The 14,448-nt window shown below is 36.1% G+C and overlaps 1 protein-coding gene across 4 annotated transcripts in view; it reads right to left on the minus strand.

Annotated features, from left to right (window-relative positions):
- The window catches only part of LOC130894712 (myocardin-related transcription factor B-like), a 62,998-nt gene that overhangs the window by 7,943 nt on the left and 40,607 nt on the right, over positions 1-14,448 (minus strand). For 3 of the 4 annotated variants that reach the window (XM_057801663.1, XM_057801665.1, XM_057801667.1), the window contains exons 2-3: positions 6,993-7,196; positions 51-116 (exon numbers count right to left, since the gene is read on the minus strand). In XM_057801663.1, the coding sequence (XP_057657646.1) occupies positions 51-116; positions 6,993-7,196 (270 nt within the window). Of the gene's footprint in view, positions 1-50; positions 117-6,992; positions 7,197-10,425; positions 10,552-14,448 lie in introns of those variants that run through there. The other variant, XM_057801666.1, reaches the window with a different exon arrangement.

The following is a 14,448-nucleotide window of genomic DNA, read 5'->3' on the forward strand; positions in this document are numbered from 1 at the left end:
ACGAAAATTCAATTGACAAAACAAATAAATATTTATAAATATATACTTACGAGGCATGATGCCTTGAGCCACCAGCTGATCGAATGGTCTCCTGAGCAACAATTTCACCTTGAGGGCTGTAACAAACAATTCGTTTCGAATTAAACCAGCTCGACACATGTCTACCTCACAACGCGACCGTGAAAGACAAAAAAAAAACAAACTAAATCGACACGAAAATTTCACTCGAATTCGATAAAAAAAAAATAGCGTAGGAAAAAAAAAATGAAACAAGTACACCCGTTCGGGGTGGGCGATTGAAGAGGCGGACGCCCGCCCCCAGAAGAACTACACCGTTGTTCCGGCTATGACCTATCGTTGATCGAAGCGTGGATTAGACTGCCGCGAATGTCTCGAAAGAAAAAAATTTTTGTTATTGTAGTAATGCGCGGAAGATAATATACAGTAGCGTATCAAATTAATTTTTTATCTACGATCGAATTTAGTTTATAAACAAAAATTTTATATCCGAACGGTCGATGTTCAGTAAAACTTGATTTGAATTATATATTTTCATCTTCTGCGAGTACTTTTAGAAACTTTTTATCTGACAAAAGAATTTTACAACGTTGTCAAATTTCGTGTATTGTTGAGACATTATTGGAAGTAACAGTGGCAATATAATTTGTTCCGTCAATGTGATATATGTTGACGTAGATAAAAAATGAATATTAACCACGTACCAGACAAGTTCCGGATGACGGAAATGGCTAACCGCTAATGTCGGCGATTAGTACCCGAGTACTGGTTGTTAAATGAATTTAAACGTTTCGGAAACAAAAAAAAATTGTTGTATGATTATTTTTTTATAAAATTGATAACAACGGAGTTGTATATACCTTTTCGAGACGCACTGTTTATTTTAAATCGATTAAAATGCTTTAGATTCAACATGCTTGAATTTCGGAGGCGATGTTGGTAAATAAAACTGACCGAATCAAACGTGTTTTGATGTTATAACGGTTTGGACATGAACAATCCACATTTATCAGATTCTTTGATCTCAATACGACGTTCAAGATTTTAGTTGCTATTAAATGTTTTATAAATAATCATAGAAAACTGGTATTTATACTAATAATTGTCATACCATTAATAAGACGTTCCAAAATTACCATGTGCTTTATAATGTTTTCATTTATATTCGTGTTTGATTCCGCTTCGATATAGGGTGACTCTCACATGGAAAAACATAATAATATGAGAGGATAGACCTAAAAAAACGTATCCTAACATAAAACACAATACTTTGAGGAAACTGGAAAAGATAAAACATGAGCAAACGTGCGACACGCCTCAAAATTAACACCGAAAACGACTAAGTCGTAGAAGCAAGTTAAATCTTACGAGAAATTAACAAAAATGCCATCAAATGGCTCCAAAACAACTGAAATAACTGAAATGAAGAAACTGGAAAGGATAAAACATGAGCAAACGTGCGACACGCCTCAAAATTAACACCGAAAACGACTAAGTCGTAGAAGCAAATTAAATCTTACGAAGAATTAACAAAAATGCCATCAAATGGCTCCAAAACAACTGGAACAACTGAAATGAAGAAACTGGAAAGGATAAAACATGAGCAAACGTGCGACACGCCTCAAAATTAACACCGAAAACGACTAAGTCGTAGAAGCAAATTAAATCTTACGAAGAATTAACAAAAATGCCATCAAATGGCTCCAAAACAACTGAAATAACTGAAATGAAGAAACTGGAAAGGATAAAACATGAGCAAACGTGCGACACGCCTCAAAACTAACACCGAAAACGACTAAGTCGTAGAAGCAAATTAAATCTTACGAAGAATTAACAAAAATGCCATCAAATGGCTCCAAAACAACTGAAATAACTGAAATGAAGAAACTGGAAAGGATAAAACATGAGCAAACGTGCGACACGCCTCAAAATTAACACCGAAAACGACTAAGTCGTAGAAGCAAATTAAATCTTACGAGAAATTAACAAAAATGCCATCGAATGGCTCCAAAACAACTGGAACAACTGAAATGAAGAAACTGGAAAGGATAAAACATGAGCAAACGTGCGACACGCCTCAAAATTAACACCGAAAACGACTAAGTCGTAGAAGCAAATTAAATCTTACGAAGAATTAACAAAAATGCCATCAAATGGCTCCAAAACAACTGAAATAACTGAAATGAAGAAACTGGAAAGGATAAAACATGAGCAAACGTGCGACACGCCTCAAAATTAACACCGAAAACGACTAAGTCGTAGAAGCAAATTAAATCTTACGAGAAATTAACAAAAATGCCATCGAATGGCTCCAAAACAACTGGAACAACTGAAATGAAGAAACTGGAAAGGATAAAACATGAGCAAACGTGCGACACGCCTCAAAATTAACACCGAAAACGACTAAGTCGTAGAAGCAAATTAAATCTTACGAGAAATTAACAAAAATGCCATCGAATGGCTCCAAAACAACTGGAACAACTGAAATGAAGAAACTGGAAAGGATAAAACATGAGCAAACGTGCGACACGCCTCAAAATTAACACCGAAAACGACTAAGTCGTAGAAGCAAATTAAATCTTACGAAGAATTAACAAAAATGCCATCAAATGGCTCCAAAACAACTGAAATAACTGAAATGAAGAAACTGGAAAGGATAAAACATGAGCAAACGTGCGACACGCCTCAAAATTAACACCGAAAACGACTAAGTCGTAGAAGCAAATTAAATCTTACGAGAAATTAACAAAAATGCCATCGAATGGCTCCAAAACAACTGGAACAACTGAAATGAAGAAACTGGAAAGGATAAAACATGAGCAAACGTGCGACACGCCTCAAAATTAACACCGAAAACGACTAAGTCGTAGAAGCAAATTAAATCTTACGAAGAATTAACAAAAATGCCATCAAATGGCTCCAAAACAACTGAAATAACTGAAATGAAGAAACTGGAAAGGATAAAACATGAGCAAACGTGCGACACGCCTCAAAACTAACACCGAAAACGACTAAGTCGTAGAAGCAAATTAAATCTTACGAAGAATTAACAAAAATGCCATCAAATGGCTCCAAAACAACTGAAATAACTGAAATGAAGAAACTGGAAAGGATAAAACATGAGCAAACGTGCGACACGCCTCAAAATTAACACCGAAAACGACTAAGTCGTAGAAGCAAATTAAATCTTACGAGAAATTAACAAAAATGCCATCGAATGGCTCCAAAACAACTGGAACAACTGAAATGAAGAAACTGGAAAGGATAAAACATGAGCAAACGTGCGACACGCCTCAAAACTAACACCGAAAACGACTAAGTCGTAGAAGCAAGTTAAATCTTACGAAGAATTAACAAAAATGCCATCAAATGGCTCCAAAACAACTGAAATAACTGAAATGAAGAAACTGGAAAGGATAAAACATGAGCAAACGTGCGACACGCCTCAAAATTAACACCGAAAACGACTAAGTCGTAGAAGCAAATTAAATCTTACGAAGAATTAACAAAAATGCCATCAAATGGCTCCAAAACAACTGAAATAACTGAAATGAAGAAACTGGAAAGGATAAAACATGAGCAAACGTGCGACACGCCTCAAAATTAACACCGAAAACGACTAAGTCGTAGAAGCAAATTAAATCTTACGAAGAATTAACAAAAATGCCATCAAATGGCTCCAAAACAACTGAAATAACTGAAATGAAGAAACTGGAAAGGATAAAACATGAGCAAACGTGCGACACGCCTCAAAATTAACACCGAAAACGACTAAGTCGTAGAAGCAAATTAAATCTTACGAAGAATTAACAAAAATGCCATCAAATGGCTCCAAAACAACTGGAACAACTGAAATGAAGAAACTGGAAAGGATAAAACATGAGCAAACGTGCGACACGCCTCAAAACTAACACCGAAAACGACTAAGTCGTAGAAGCAAATTAAATCTTACGAAGAATTAACAAAAATGCCATCAAATGGCTCCAAAACAACTGAAATAACTGAAATGAAGAAACTGGAAAGGATAAAACATGAGCAAACGTGCGACACGCCTCAAAATTAACACCGAAAACGACTAAGTCGTAGAAGCAAGTTAAATCTTACGAAGAATTAACAAAAATGCCATCAAATGGCTCCAAAACAACTGAAATAACTGAAATGATGAAACTGGAAAGGATAAAACATGAGCAAACGTGCGACACGCCTCAAAATTAACACCGAAAACGACTAAGTCGTAGAAGCAAATTAAATCTTACGAAGAATTAACAAAAATGCCATCAAATGGCTCCAAAACAACTGGAACAACTGAAATGAAGAAACTGGAAAGGATAAAACATGAGCAAACGTGCGACACGCCTCAAAATTAACACCGAAAACGACTAAGTCGTAGAAGCAAGTTAAATCTTACGAGAAATTAACAAAAATGCCATCGAATGGCTCCAAAACAACTGAAATAACTGAAATGGCGACGTACCAAGCATTTTTCAAACAATTGAAATTGTATTGTCCGGTTCAATCTACTCCAATCCATTTGAAGATGCTAGACTTAGCGGAGAATGCAACCTGCAGATTCTGATATCCAGAACACGGAATCTAAATTTTTTCGAAATGTGAGACACAACGGAACTTTAGAGAATATGAAATAGAAGACGAATATCTCTGACAGCTACAGTTTTAGCTCTAAACCTCTCAAAAGGAATGGAAATAATAGATCAGTTGTAAACACTGAAGATCCCCATTATCATAGCCAGAAATTAGGCCACAAACAGACCATTTGGGTCATGTAAAGATAGTCCATATTCGATGAATACAATCCTAGAAAACGGCCTTTTCAGGTTCGTCCTTTGCAATCCATTATATTGAATGTTTGTCGTTTCTGGAATTCAGTTATGAATTGATACAAAAATTACAACTCATTTTGCTTTAACCCCGTCAATAATGCTTGAAAAATGTTCATTCGATTGCGCTTTCGGTCCAAAGTCAGCAAAAGCGACATCTAACGCTCACTATACAGTCATTATATGGCAAATGTCTTGATCTTCTTCTTCTTCACACAACTTCACTTGAACCTATACGCGACTCTGTTTTCCCAATACATCATTTTTTCTAGCACCAACATCTTTGCAGGACTTTCCCTTCCATATATCAATAACTGCTTCAATCGAGTCATCTCTTGGTAACCATGTACGAGGGTTATCTTCTAAGTTATCCAGAGAAACTTCGAAGCCATGTTTCCATAATTGGGGGCGAATATGTCGAAAAGCTTCGAACTTGTGTAAAAACTTAGAAGGCGACTCTCGTAATTTGATGTGCGGGAGGAAAATATGAAGACGCGATCTTGGTGGCAACGTTGGAACTCTGCAAGTGGTATCTCATATAACAAACCGTTCCTCTGAAGACGTTTTCAAATTTTAGTTGAATTATAAGGTTTTTGGGCACCATTTTGAAACATCAATCTGTATTCTATCGATATCTATTTTTTATTTTAGAGCGGAATTAGATTTTGAATGAATTCTTCTATTCCTCCATGTAAAATCTAAACGAATCATTTTTAGTCATTTGTATAATCATCAAACGATATAAATTCATTAAATGCTATTCAAGCTAACAGTTTTAGACGCTCTGTATATACAAGTTGAATTAATTAATGAAAATAACATGGACGGTGTCCAATTAACTAAGTTATAAATTAAAGTTTGTTACTTTCGGTCAAATAAAAATAATTAACTTTAGAATATATTCTGCACGTGATTTATTAGAAAACGTTACAAGGTGACTCATAGAAACTATGATGATAAAGATAAAAGGTATTTAGATGAATCGGACATATATACAGGGTGAACTGTTTAAATTACTTAACTAGACATTCTAACTATCACTATAAAAAAATCTCGTTTGGTTTGAATTATCGCGCGTTTGTCAGTTTTATCGATATAGAGAAATTATTCGGAAATATTACTTGGGGTTGTAATCGATGTTGACATATTATCAGACACTAGGTACTAGGTACAGAGCTGGAGCTGTTTGAATCTTGAATCTTGAACGATTTAAGAACCTCAGGGTGCGGTGTTGGGACCACTATTGTTTTTGCTTTATATAAACGACTGTCGAACAGTTTTATTCGCCGAATTCCTAGCAAAGGGGGATGAAAACGTCAGCAACGAAAATCTGAAGGTAGCTTTTATTCAAATAATTTGAAATAAAGCGAAGCAAAAACTTGAAAAATAACATTTAGCTATGCAAAACGAGGTACCAGAAGGGAATCTGTAAAATGGTTGAAAATCCTGGCTAGATTGTGTACAGATTGTCCCTGTAAAAGTTACGGATTGTTTTAACCATTGAGCAGGATCCGTCCCTGGCTTTCAGATAGTTCCGTTAAAAACTCTACACGGACATACGTAATTATCCATTAAAAATTCATAACGTTTGATTGTATAATTTGGAAAATATACTTAAATATAAGTTTTTTCCTCTCCCGAATTTTTTGTATCAAGTCCCGGAACACCCTGTACGTCAGCCTGTGTAAATTTGAAGCTGATCGTGCGGTCGATTCAACCAGTTTGAGTCTTTTGATTTCAAAGGGCCATTTCTTATAACCTATTTACAGAATTCACTCGCCAGACCTAAGAAGGCCTTTTGTTTGTTTACATTCTAGAAACCGAGTTATCGAGAAATCGGTTTTGTATAAATAGGCGATTAATTCAGTAAATAAACTTTTACTCGTCGGGATTTACACGTAAACTTTGTTTTTAAACGGATTACAATGATAAAAATTATACAACTGTTTAGTAATAAGTCTTCGTGTATAGTTTAGTGAATAGTGAAAAGTGTTTAGTGTTAGTATATAAACAAAATTGAAAAAGGCGCGAAAAACAAGCAAAAACACTTTAAATTCTTCATATAATCGACGCTACTGATCGCTTTTTACCTCATCCTAGTTCGCTCGTGCTGTATATGTTTTGAGTGGTACTTACATTCTTTATTTTGATCGATAACAATCGGAGATGTATCTATGATGGCCTTGGGAGGCGACTCCCTCGGACTAGTGGGAGATCCTCCACCTTCCGCCATATTATTACGAAACCACTCCGGATATATCGCCGAAATGGTATCTACCAGGTCGCGATCCAGTTGAAGTTGCCAATAACCAGAGCCAGAATCGCTAATGTGACTAGACTCTGTAACAAAAAAAATATATATACATGTATAAACAAAACACCTAAATAGCCTTTTAATCGGTGCTGCTTTTTTTTATTTCAGATTTATTATTTATCTCTGATCGGCGCCATTGAAGGCTTCTTAGTGGATATACGAGGGTTGAAACGAAAGTAATTTCTCAAGACGTTTGGTGTTTAGTCAGCGCGAAACTCGATTTGGGCCTTTTTTTCAAAATAATAATAAATATTTTCGAGGTTAAGCGCTGATATGTTTGTAATTGGTATCCGCAAGATAAAAAATAATTGCCTCGACCCTCGTATAAATCTAGTGAATAATAATTGACGTTACATACATCGAACGTATTTCGTTTTGAAACATCAACAACTATTCATGGCCGACGAAACGTAAGCAAAGATTAAAAATAATAAACTAGTTAATACATTCCGCCAATCGAGCAAATCAAACAGAACAATGCGGATCCCGATCGACCATAAAGTTGCGTTTGCACCGTCGATCGTTTTACGTGCATAAAATAAATAATTTATTTCTAGATCTGTGTCAGATTCTGACAATCGAAATATTCACCATAGAAATGAAACAACGCCAAAAAATCACTGTATCTCACACTACGCAATCTGTATACGTGACCGCAGCGCGTAAACTCGGCTTAACTTATGGTTGCCATACACGTTACGGTTTAGGGAAAGAAAAAAACGCCCGATGCTAGATCGAGAATCAATTCTTTCGAATTATTATGGGTAGTACGTTTATTTCGTACCAGGGAACGGTTTTTCGGTTTTTATTATATTAATTCAGGTAATATTTAAACGAATGGACTATAATTTATTTATATATACATTTCGAGAAAAAATTATTGTGTAGTAAATGCGAAATTGTTAGAAATTTAATACTATTGCTATAATAAAATTTAACTGCCAACTAGATTATTTAAATAACACATTACAATCAAAAATTTTATTTTATTTTCCAAAATTTTGGCAAACGTTCATTTCCCGATTTTATCGTAATAAAAAAAAAATATTTTTCTCTCTGAATCTATATCCGAAATTGACGTTTATGAATTTAAAATTCATGCGGACTTCTGTTATATTATGAAAATTCATTAGAATTGTTCATTCGGAACGGAAGCAAATCCCGAGATTCTAGAAGAATCTAGTCGCTTGTTTTGACATTTTGACAGATTATCATTGAGTACGGAGCTATTTGAGATAAACCTTTGGCTCTGACGGAAACGTTTTCTGATACAAATTATTTGATCTAACATTAATTTGAATTAAAAAAAATCCCAAGGTCCAATTTCCTATAATTAAGCGGGTGCGTCTCGGCACGCTCTCCGTCAGTGGTAAAGGGACCAGTTCACCTGTGTAGCATTGATGGTTTGAGGATGTTTTGGAGTTAAGGCGACCGGAGATCTGGTAAAAATTAAAGGGATTTTGAAGAAAGAAAGTTATAAAATATATTAAAGGAAAATGGAGCGCGTTATGGTCAGCGTCTGATCTGCAGTGTGCCTTAAGCTGTGTCGGAAGCTCCTGCTGAAACTCAGGCAAATTATTGGGGGATTGATATACTGGGAACGCAATATTCCGTCTTCAAACCAAAGTAGAAAATATCCTGTACCATGCTGACAGAGTACATGATCAGGGCCTTTGGTTGTTACTTAGATATACGAGGGTTGTCTAAAAACTTATCAACCTAATAAAGAAACAAAACTTTTTAAAGACTTATCAGCTAACCTTCGTATTTAAAGTTGTCGGGGGATCATAAATGATGATTACACGATTAATTCAGTTCCTTCGAACGTGCTATCTACTTCAGGGTTGAATTAAATAATTTTAAGACAGATATGAAAGCGGCTTACGTAAATTGTTGGGAAACCTCGAATTTTCGTTGAAATAAATTGGTTACAAGATCAAAAGCCGACGAAAAGATGATTTAACGTTCAACTTGGAATATTTCCCAAAAAAAAAAAAAATGGTGTATCGAAATGAAGATCGGTAAAATTTTTGAATTGATTTTATGCGGTTCATTTGAAAGTACACGTATGTTTTCAAGATCAAATTTTATTCAAGGTATTAGGCAATCGTAATTACATTATTTCAGATTCATAACACACCCACGCGCAACAACGTTAAACAGCTGTCAGTAGATAAACAAACTTTTATAACTGGAGAATGTTTTTGATTATCACGTTAAATTATTATCATTATTATTATTATCGTAGAAAATTAGGGTAGCCCCCTAATTTGAAAGAAATTTTTACGTTTTTCGGTTGTAATTAAGTTTGATTGAATTAAAAAAAAATTCTGTTGTTAAAAGTAATGAAAATTAACAATTTTAATGCTTTTAAAGCTTGCAAACGAATAGACAGAAGACATCATAAATATTCAACATAATTTTCATATTTTTTTCATCACAGAGACGATAGATAGATAAAGAGGAGTCTTAGCAACACAGCGGACCGCGCCAAAGTGAATCCCGAGATTCTGGAGTGACAGGACATTTGAATCTGTCTCCCTCTCTAGGACAAGTGACACACGATGTTCCTAGAGATGGTCGAGAAAAGGTTTAAGACGAAAACCAATCAACACAACCAGGACACGACGGCAAGTTTGAAACAAAGGGTCAATCGCGTCAAGATGGAAATCAAGGATCCTTGGAAGCTCCACCAAGAGATTTCGCTCGTTTACTCGGCCTTCATCACGAGTTCAACGTCCTCCACTAGACTTCTTTTGTTTTCTTGGTTCGAAAGATCACCATTTGGAGACCCTGGACAATATTAGAGCCGAGCTCACGCAAGATATCTTATTAAAGCCTTCCAGGCCCCGTTAAGATATTTTAAGTTGTCAGAAATAATTTTACTTCGTACCTTGGTCGAAAGTACGTACTATCTTTCCTATTGGGAGGGGTATGAACAAAAATTGTATACACAACACGGGTCAAAAGTTGAAATCTCAGTCCTGCGCGTCATGATGATAAAAATTTTCTTTCGGCCCTCGTAGTGTTTATTTCTTCGTTTTAACGAGTTTTTCTTCGATTGCGAAGCCTAATTACAAATTTTCATAAAAATCTGTGCTTGAAAACAAATTGGAAAACGTTTCGTACGTTTAGGATATTGTTGTTGAAGAATTGTCGCTGTATAAAAACAATTAACGATGTAAGAACAAAAATTAAAATGTTTTGAAGGATTTTGAAAGTTGTTGTTGTAATAATAATAAAAAAAAAACATACCGATCGCCTACGCACGTTTCTCGATGACATCAGATAAACAGAAATTATTATAAACAATAGCGCGGTTAAAAAAAAAGAAAAACGCGATAATGGCGAAATTCGATTTTCCGCATTTTCATCTAGAATAGACGTTCGTGTTACCAAGGTCGTTAGGAAACTGAATGATCAACTAACGAACTCGGTATTATTAATTTTTGCGAGGGCGAAACGAGTTTCGCAAGAACGGGAATTGTCGGTTGTTATTTGAAAGAATAAAAGGTTGGGAACTGCAGGATGGGAGTAGAATATCTATAGACGAAGAAACTTTTTTCAATCGATCTCTTTCTATTCCCACGATTAAATAATATTGTTGAATTGTAAAATATATTTGAGAAACGTCTTTTCAATTAAAAAGCAACCCCAAAAGGGTGAAAACGTAAAAAAGTAACCTGGTGGCTGATTCCACAGGCTTATTCCTCTCCAAAAGAAGGTTTCTTGATAAATTAACATTCTGTAATAGTCCTCCCGTTGAGTAGATCTTACTGGTGTGTTATAATGTTGGACATCTCCGATGAGAATCTGTCTTGGTAATAATCAGTTCTGTGCTTCAAGTTGTGACAGTTTCTGGTCAATTTTGGATCGCTTCTAAGTCAAATTTCCCTCTTTTGTATTGAGTCGTGCATCCTCAGGATATTCTTGGCAACCCAGCTCCAAATGTGTCAACAATACTCCGAAGATTAACTGATCTGAAGGATTGGAAGCTGTTGCGAAATATATAGTTTTTTGGTACTGAAGAATGATCCAAGTTTTTGTCTAATTCAGTGACGAGACTATACCTGGACATCTTCCTAGTTTTCTTCGTCATCATTTTTATTATTAACGTTTTCTCTTGTTGCCTCTATTACGTCCAGACTGGACCAAATCCTGAGTTGCAATGCCAACCTTCTTTGATCTGATGCCGCCTACAGATGTTCGCAGTGTGGAGATGCTACTCTAGTTTTTAGGAAAGACGTGACCTGGTGGCTGGTTCCTCTCCAAAAGAAGGTTTCTTGATAAATTAACATTCTGTAATAGTCCTCCCGTTGAGTAGATCTTGCTGGTGTGTTATAATGTTGGACATCTCCGATGAGAATCTGTCTTGGTAATAATCAGTTCTGTGCTTCAAGTTGTGACAGTTTCTGGTCAATTTTGGATCGCTTCTAAGTCAAATTTCCCTCTTTTGTATTGAGTCGTGCATCCTCAGGATATTCTTGGCAACCCAGCTCCAAATGTGTCAACAATACTCCGAAGATTAACTGATCTGAAGGATTGGAAGCTGTTGCGAAATATATAGTTTTTTGGTACTGAAGAATGATCCAAGTTTTTGTCTAATTCAGTGACGAGACTATACCTGGACATCTTCCTAGTTTTCTTCGTCATCATTTTTATTATTAACGTTTTCTCTTGTTGCCTCTATTACGTCCAGACTGGACCAAATCCTGAGTTGCAATGCCAACCTTCTTTGATCTGATGCCGCCTACAGATGTTCGCAGTGTGGAGATGCTACTCTAGTTTTTAGGAAAGACGTGACCTGGTGGCTGGTTCCTCTCCAAAAGAAGGTTTCTTGATAAATTAACATTCTGTAATAGTCCTCCCGTTGAGTAGATCTTACTGGTGTGTTATAATGTTGGACATCTCCGATGAGAATCTGTCTTGGTAATAATCAGTTCTGTGCTTCAAGTTGTGACAGTTTCTGGTCAATTTTGGATCGCTTCTAAGTCAAATTTCCCTCTTTTGTATTGAGTCGTGCATCCTCAGGATATTCTTGGCAACCGAGCTCCAAATGTGTCAACAATACTCCGAAGATTAACTGATCTGAAGGATTGGAAGCTGTTGCGAAATATATAGTTTTTTGGTATTGAAGAATGATCCAAGTTTTTGTCTAATTCAGTGACGAGACTATACCTGGACATCTTCCTAGTCTTCTTCATCATCATTTTTATTATTAACGTTTTCTCTTGTTGCCTCTATTACGTCCAGACTGGACCAAATCCTGAGTTGCAATGCCAACCTTCTTTGATCTGATGCCGCCTACAGATTTTGGTGATAGCCGAGTTTACTGGGGGCGGCTGATATGAACGACGAGACCACTGAGCTATCGACGCCGAAGGTTGTTTGCAATTTTGTCAAGAAGATCGTTGATATAAGAAGAACGAGAATAAGGGACAACCAATACCAACCTTAAACCTTTTTGAGGTACGTCCATCGATGGCGACCTAGATGGATCGGTCTTTGGGAAAGCTTCAATTGACGAAGACAAACCGTACGATCTTGGCATGTTAAACCCCGTCAAAAATCTTCGATATGTCCATTGCGATTGTTCTGGATTTCCTCCGGGTAACATAGTCTAGGAGATCCTCGGTTGATGGGGGATGATTCGGAGCCGATCTACAGATATGCGAGCTACTCCAAAGATCGATGAATTTGAGCTATTTCGGTCAGAATATGTTGCTTTAAACCTCTATACCCAATGTAAGCAACGTAAAGTAAAATTATTCTTTTAGATACCGACCTGTTTTGTTTACAATATAACCTGCTTCATTTTCTGAGGGGGCGTAAATTTATTCTATATTTCGATTTTATTATAAGGAAAATTACATATACATTCGTTTAACTCGCGTGGGATTATTTTAATCCATATAAAATGTAGTTGAGGATTTTGATACTTATATTTTTACTTCTTTATGTCCTTGTCTCTACCTTTATTGGCCGGAAATTGCTTTCTACCAAATAATTTTTCAAGCTAAGGGACAGTAATCAGAGGGAATCAGTTCGGGTGTATATAGAGGCAATGAATCAATCGTAAAGCTAAACCTGGCTCAGCGGGAGGTGGTTAGACACTCTATTCGTTGTGAGAAAGATTTAATAGAGGCAACACGAGAAAAAAATAATAATAAGAAGGAAGATTTGAATGAAAAGGCTTAGAAGATCGAGATATTGGGGAAGAGCTAGAAGAATTGGAAATCGTGTCGTAGAAAGGCTATAAATTAGACAAAAACCAGAAACCAACAGGAAATTGTATGGCAGATGAAGCTCTGCGATGGAAACTGATGGAAGATTGCTGAATTTAAACGTGGTGGTACAGACACCGATAATAGTCAAAGTTCTGGTCGTCCTATTGAGGTGGTTACTCCAGAAAACATCAAAAAAGTCCACAAACTGGTTAAATCAAATAGTGAATTCGAATTGCGTGAGATAATTGAGATCATAAAGATATCAGAAGGCAGTTGGTTCACAATAATGCTTCAACATTTCACCATGAGAAAGCTTATTTCAAAGTGGGTGCCGCGTTTACTCAAAATCGATCAGAAACAACAACATGTTGATGATGGCCATGTTTAAATGTAATAAACCAGTTTTTTAGCGTCGATACGTGACATTGGATCCATTACATCACTCCGGAATCACTACGATCATCATCTGAGTGGAATGCAGCCAGAGAACCGCGTTCGAAGGCAAAACAGTCAGTTGGGAAGGTTGTGGCTTCAGTATTTTGAAATATTGTACATCGACTATCGATATCGAATACTACGTAGAGTTGTTGGATAGTTTGAATGCAAAAATCAAGGAAAAACGGCTTCGTATGTCGAAGAAACAACCGCAGTTTCACTAAGACAATACAACGATTCACGGTGGTCGATAACAACGGTGGTGGAATCCACTGTATAGTCCAGATCTGGCCCCCAGTGACTACTGGCTCAAAAAAATGCTTTTCAGTAAGAAATTCATTTGAAATGAAACTTATTATGATATTATAGACAAGAGTGGCATCCAGAAGTTAGAAAAACGATTGTTTTGCTCTTGAAGGAGATGATATTGATAAATAAAATCGGTTTTCGGCAAAAAAAAAACAATTAAATATCGTAAATTCGATCAAATATCTAAAGACACTCAATTGTGTCACAAATTGTGAACTGACGTAACGTTTGTAGTTGATGCGACTTTAAACTTATAAAAAAACAAATTTCCTTTTGTGTATTACTTTTCCGAACGACCGGGTGACCT

This window comes from Diorhabda carinulata, chromosome 6, assembly GCF_026250575.1.
Source record: "Diorhabda carinulata isolate Delta chromosome 6, icDioCari1.1, whole genome shotgun sequence".
Classification (NCBI taxonomy): Eukaryota; Metazoa; Arthropoda; class Insecta; order Coleoptera; family Chrysomelidae; genus Diorhabda; species Diorhabda carinulata.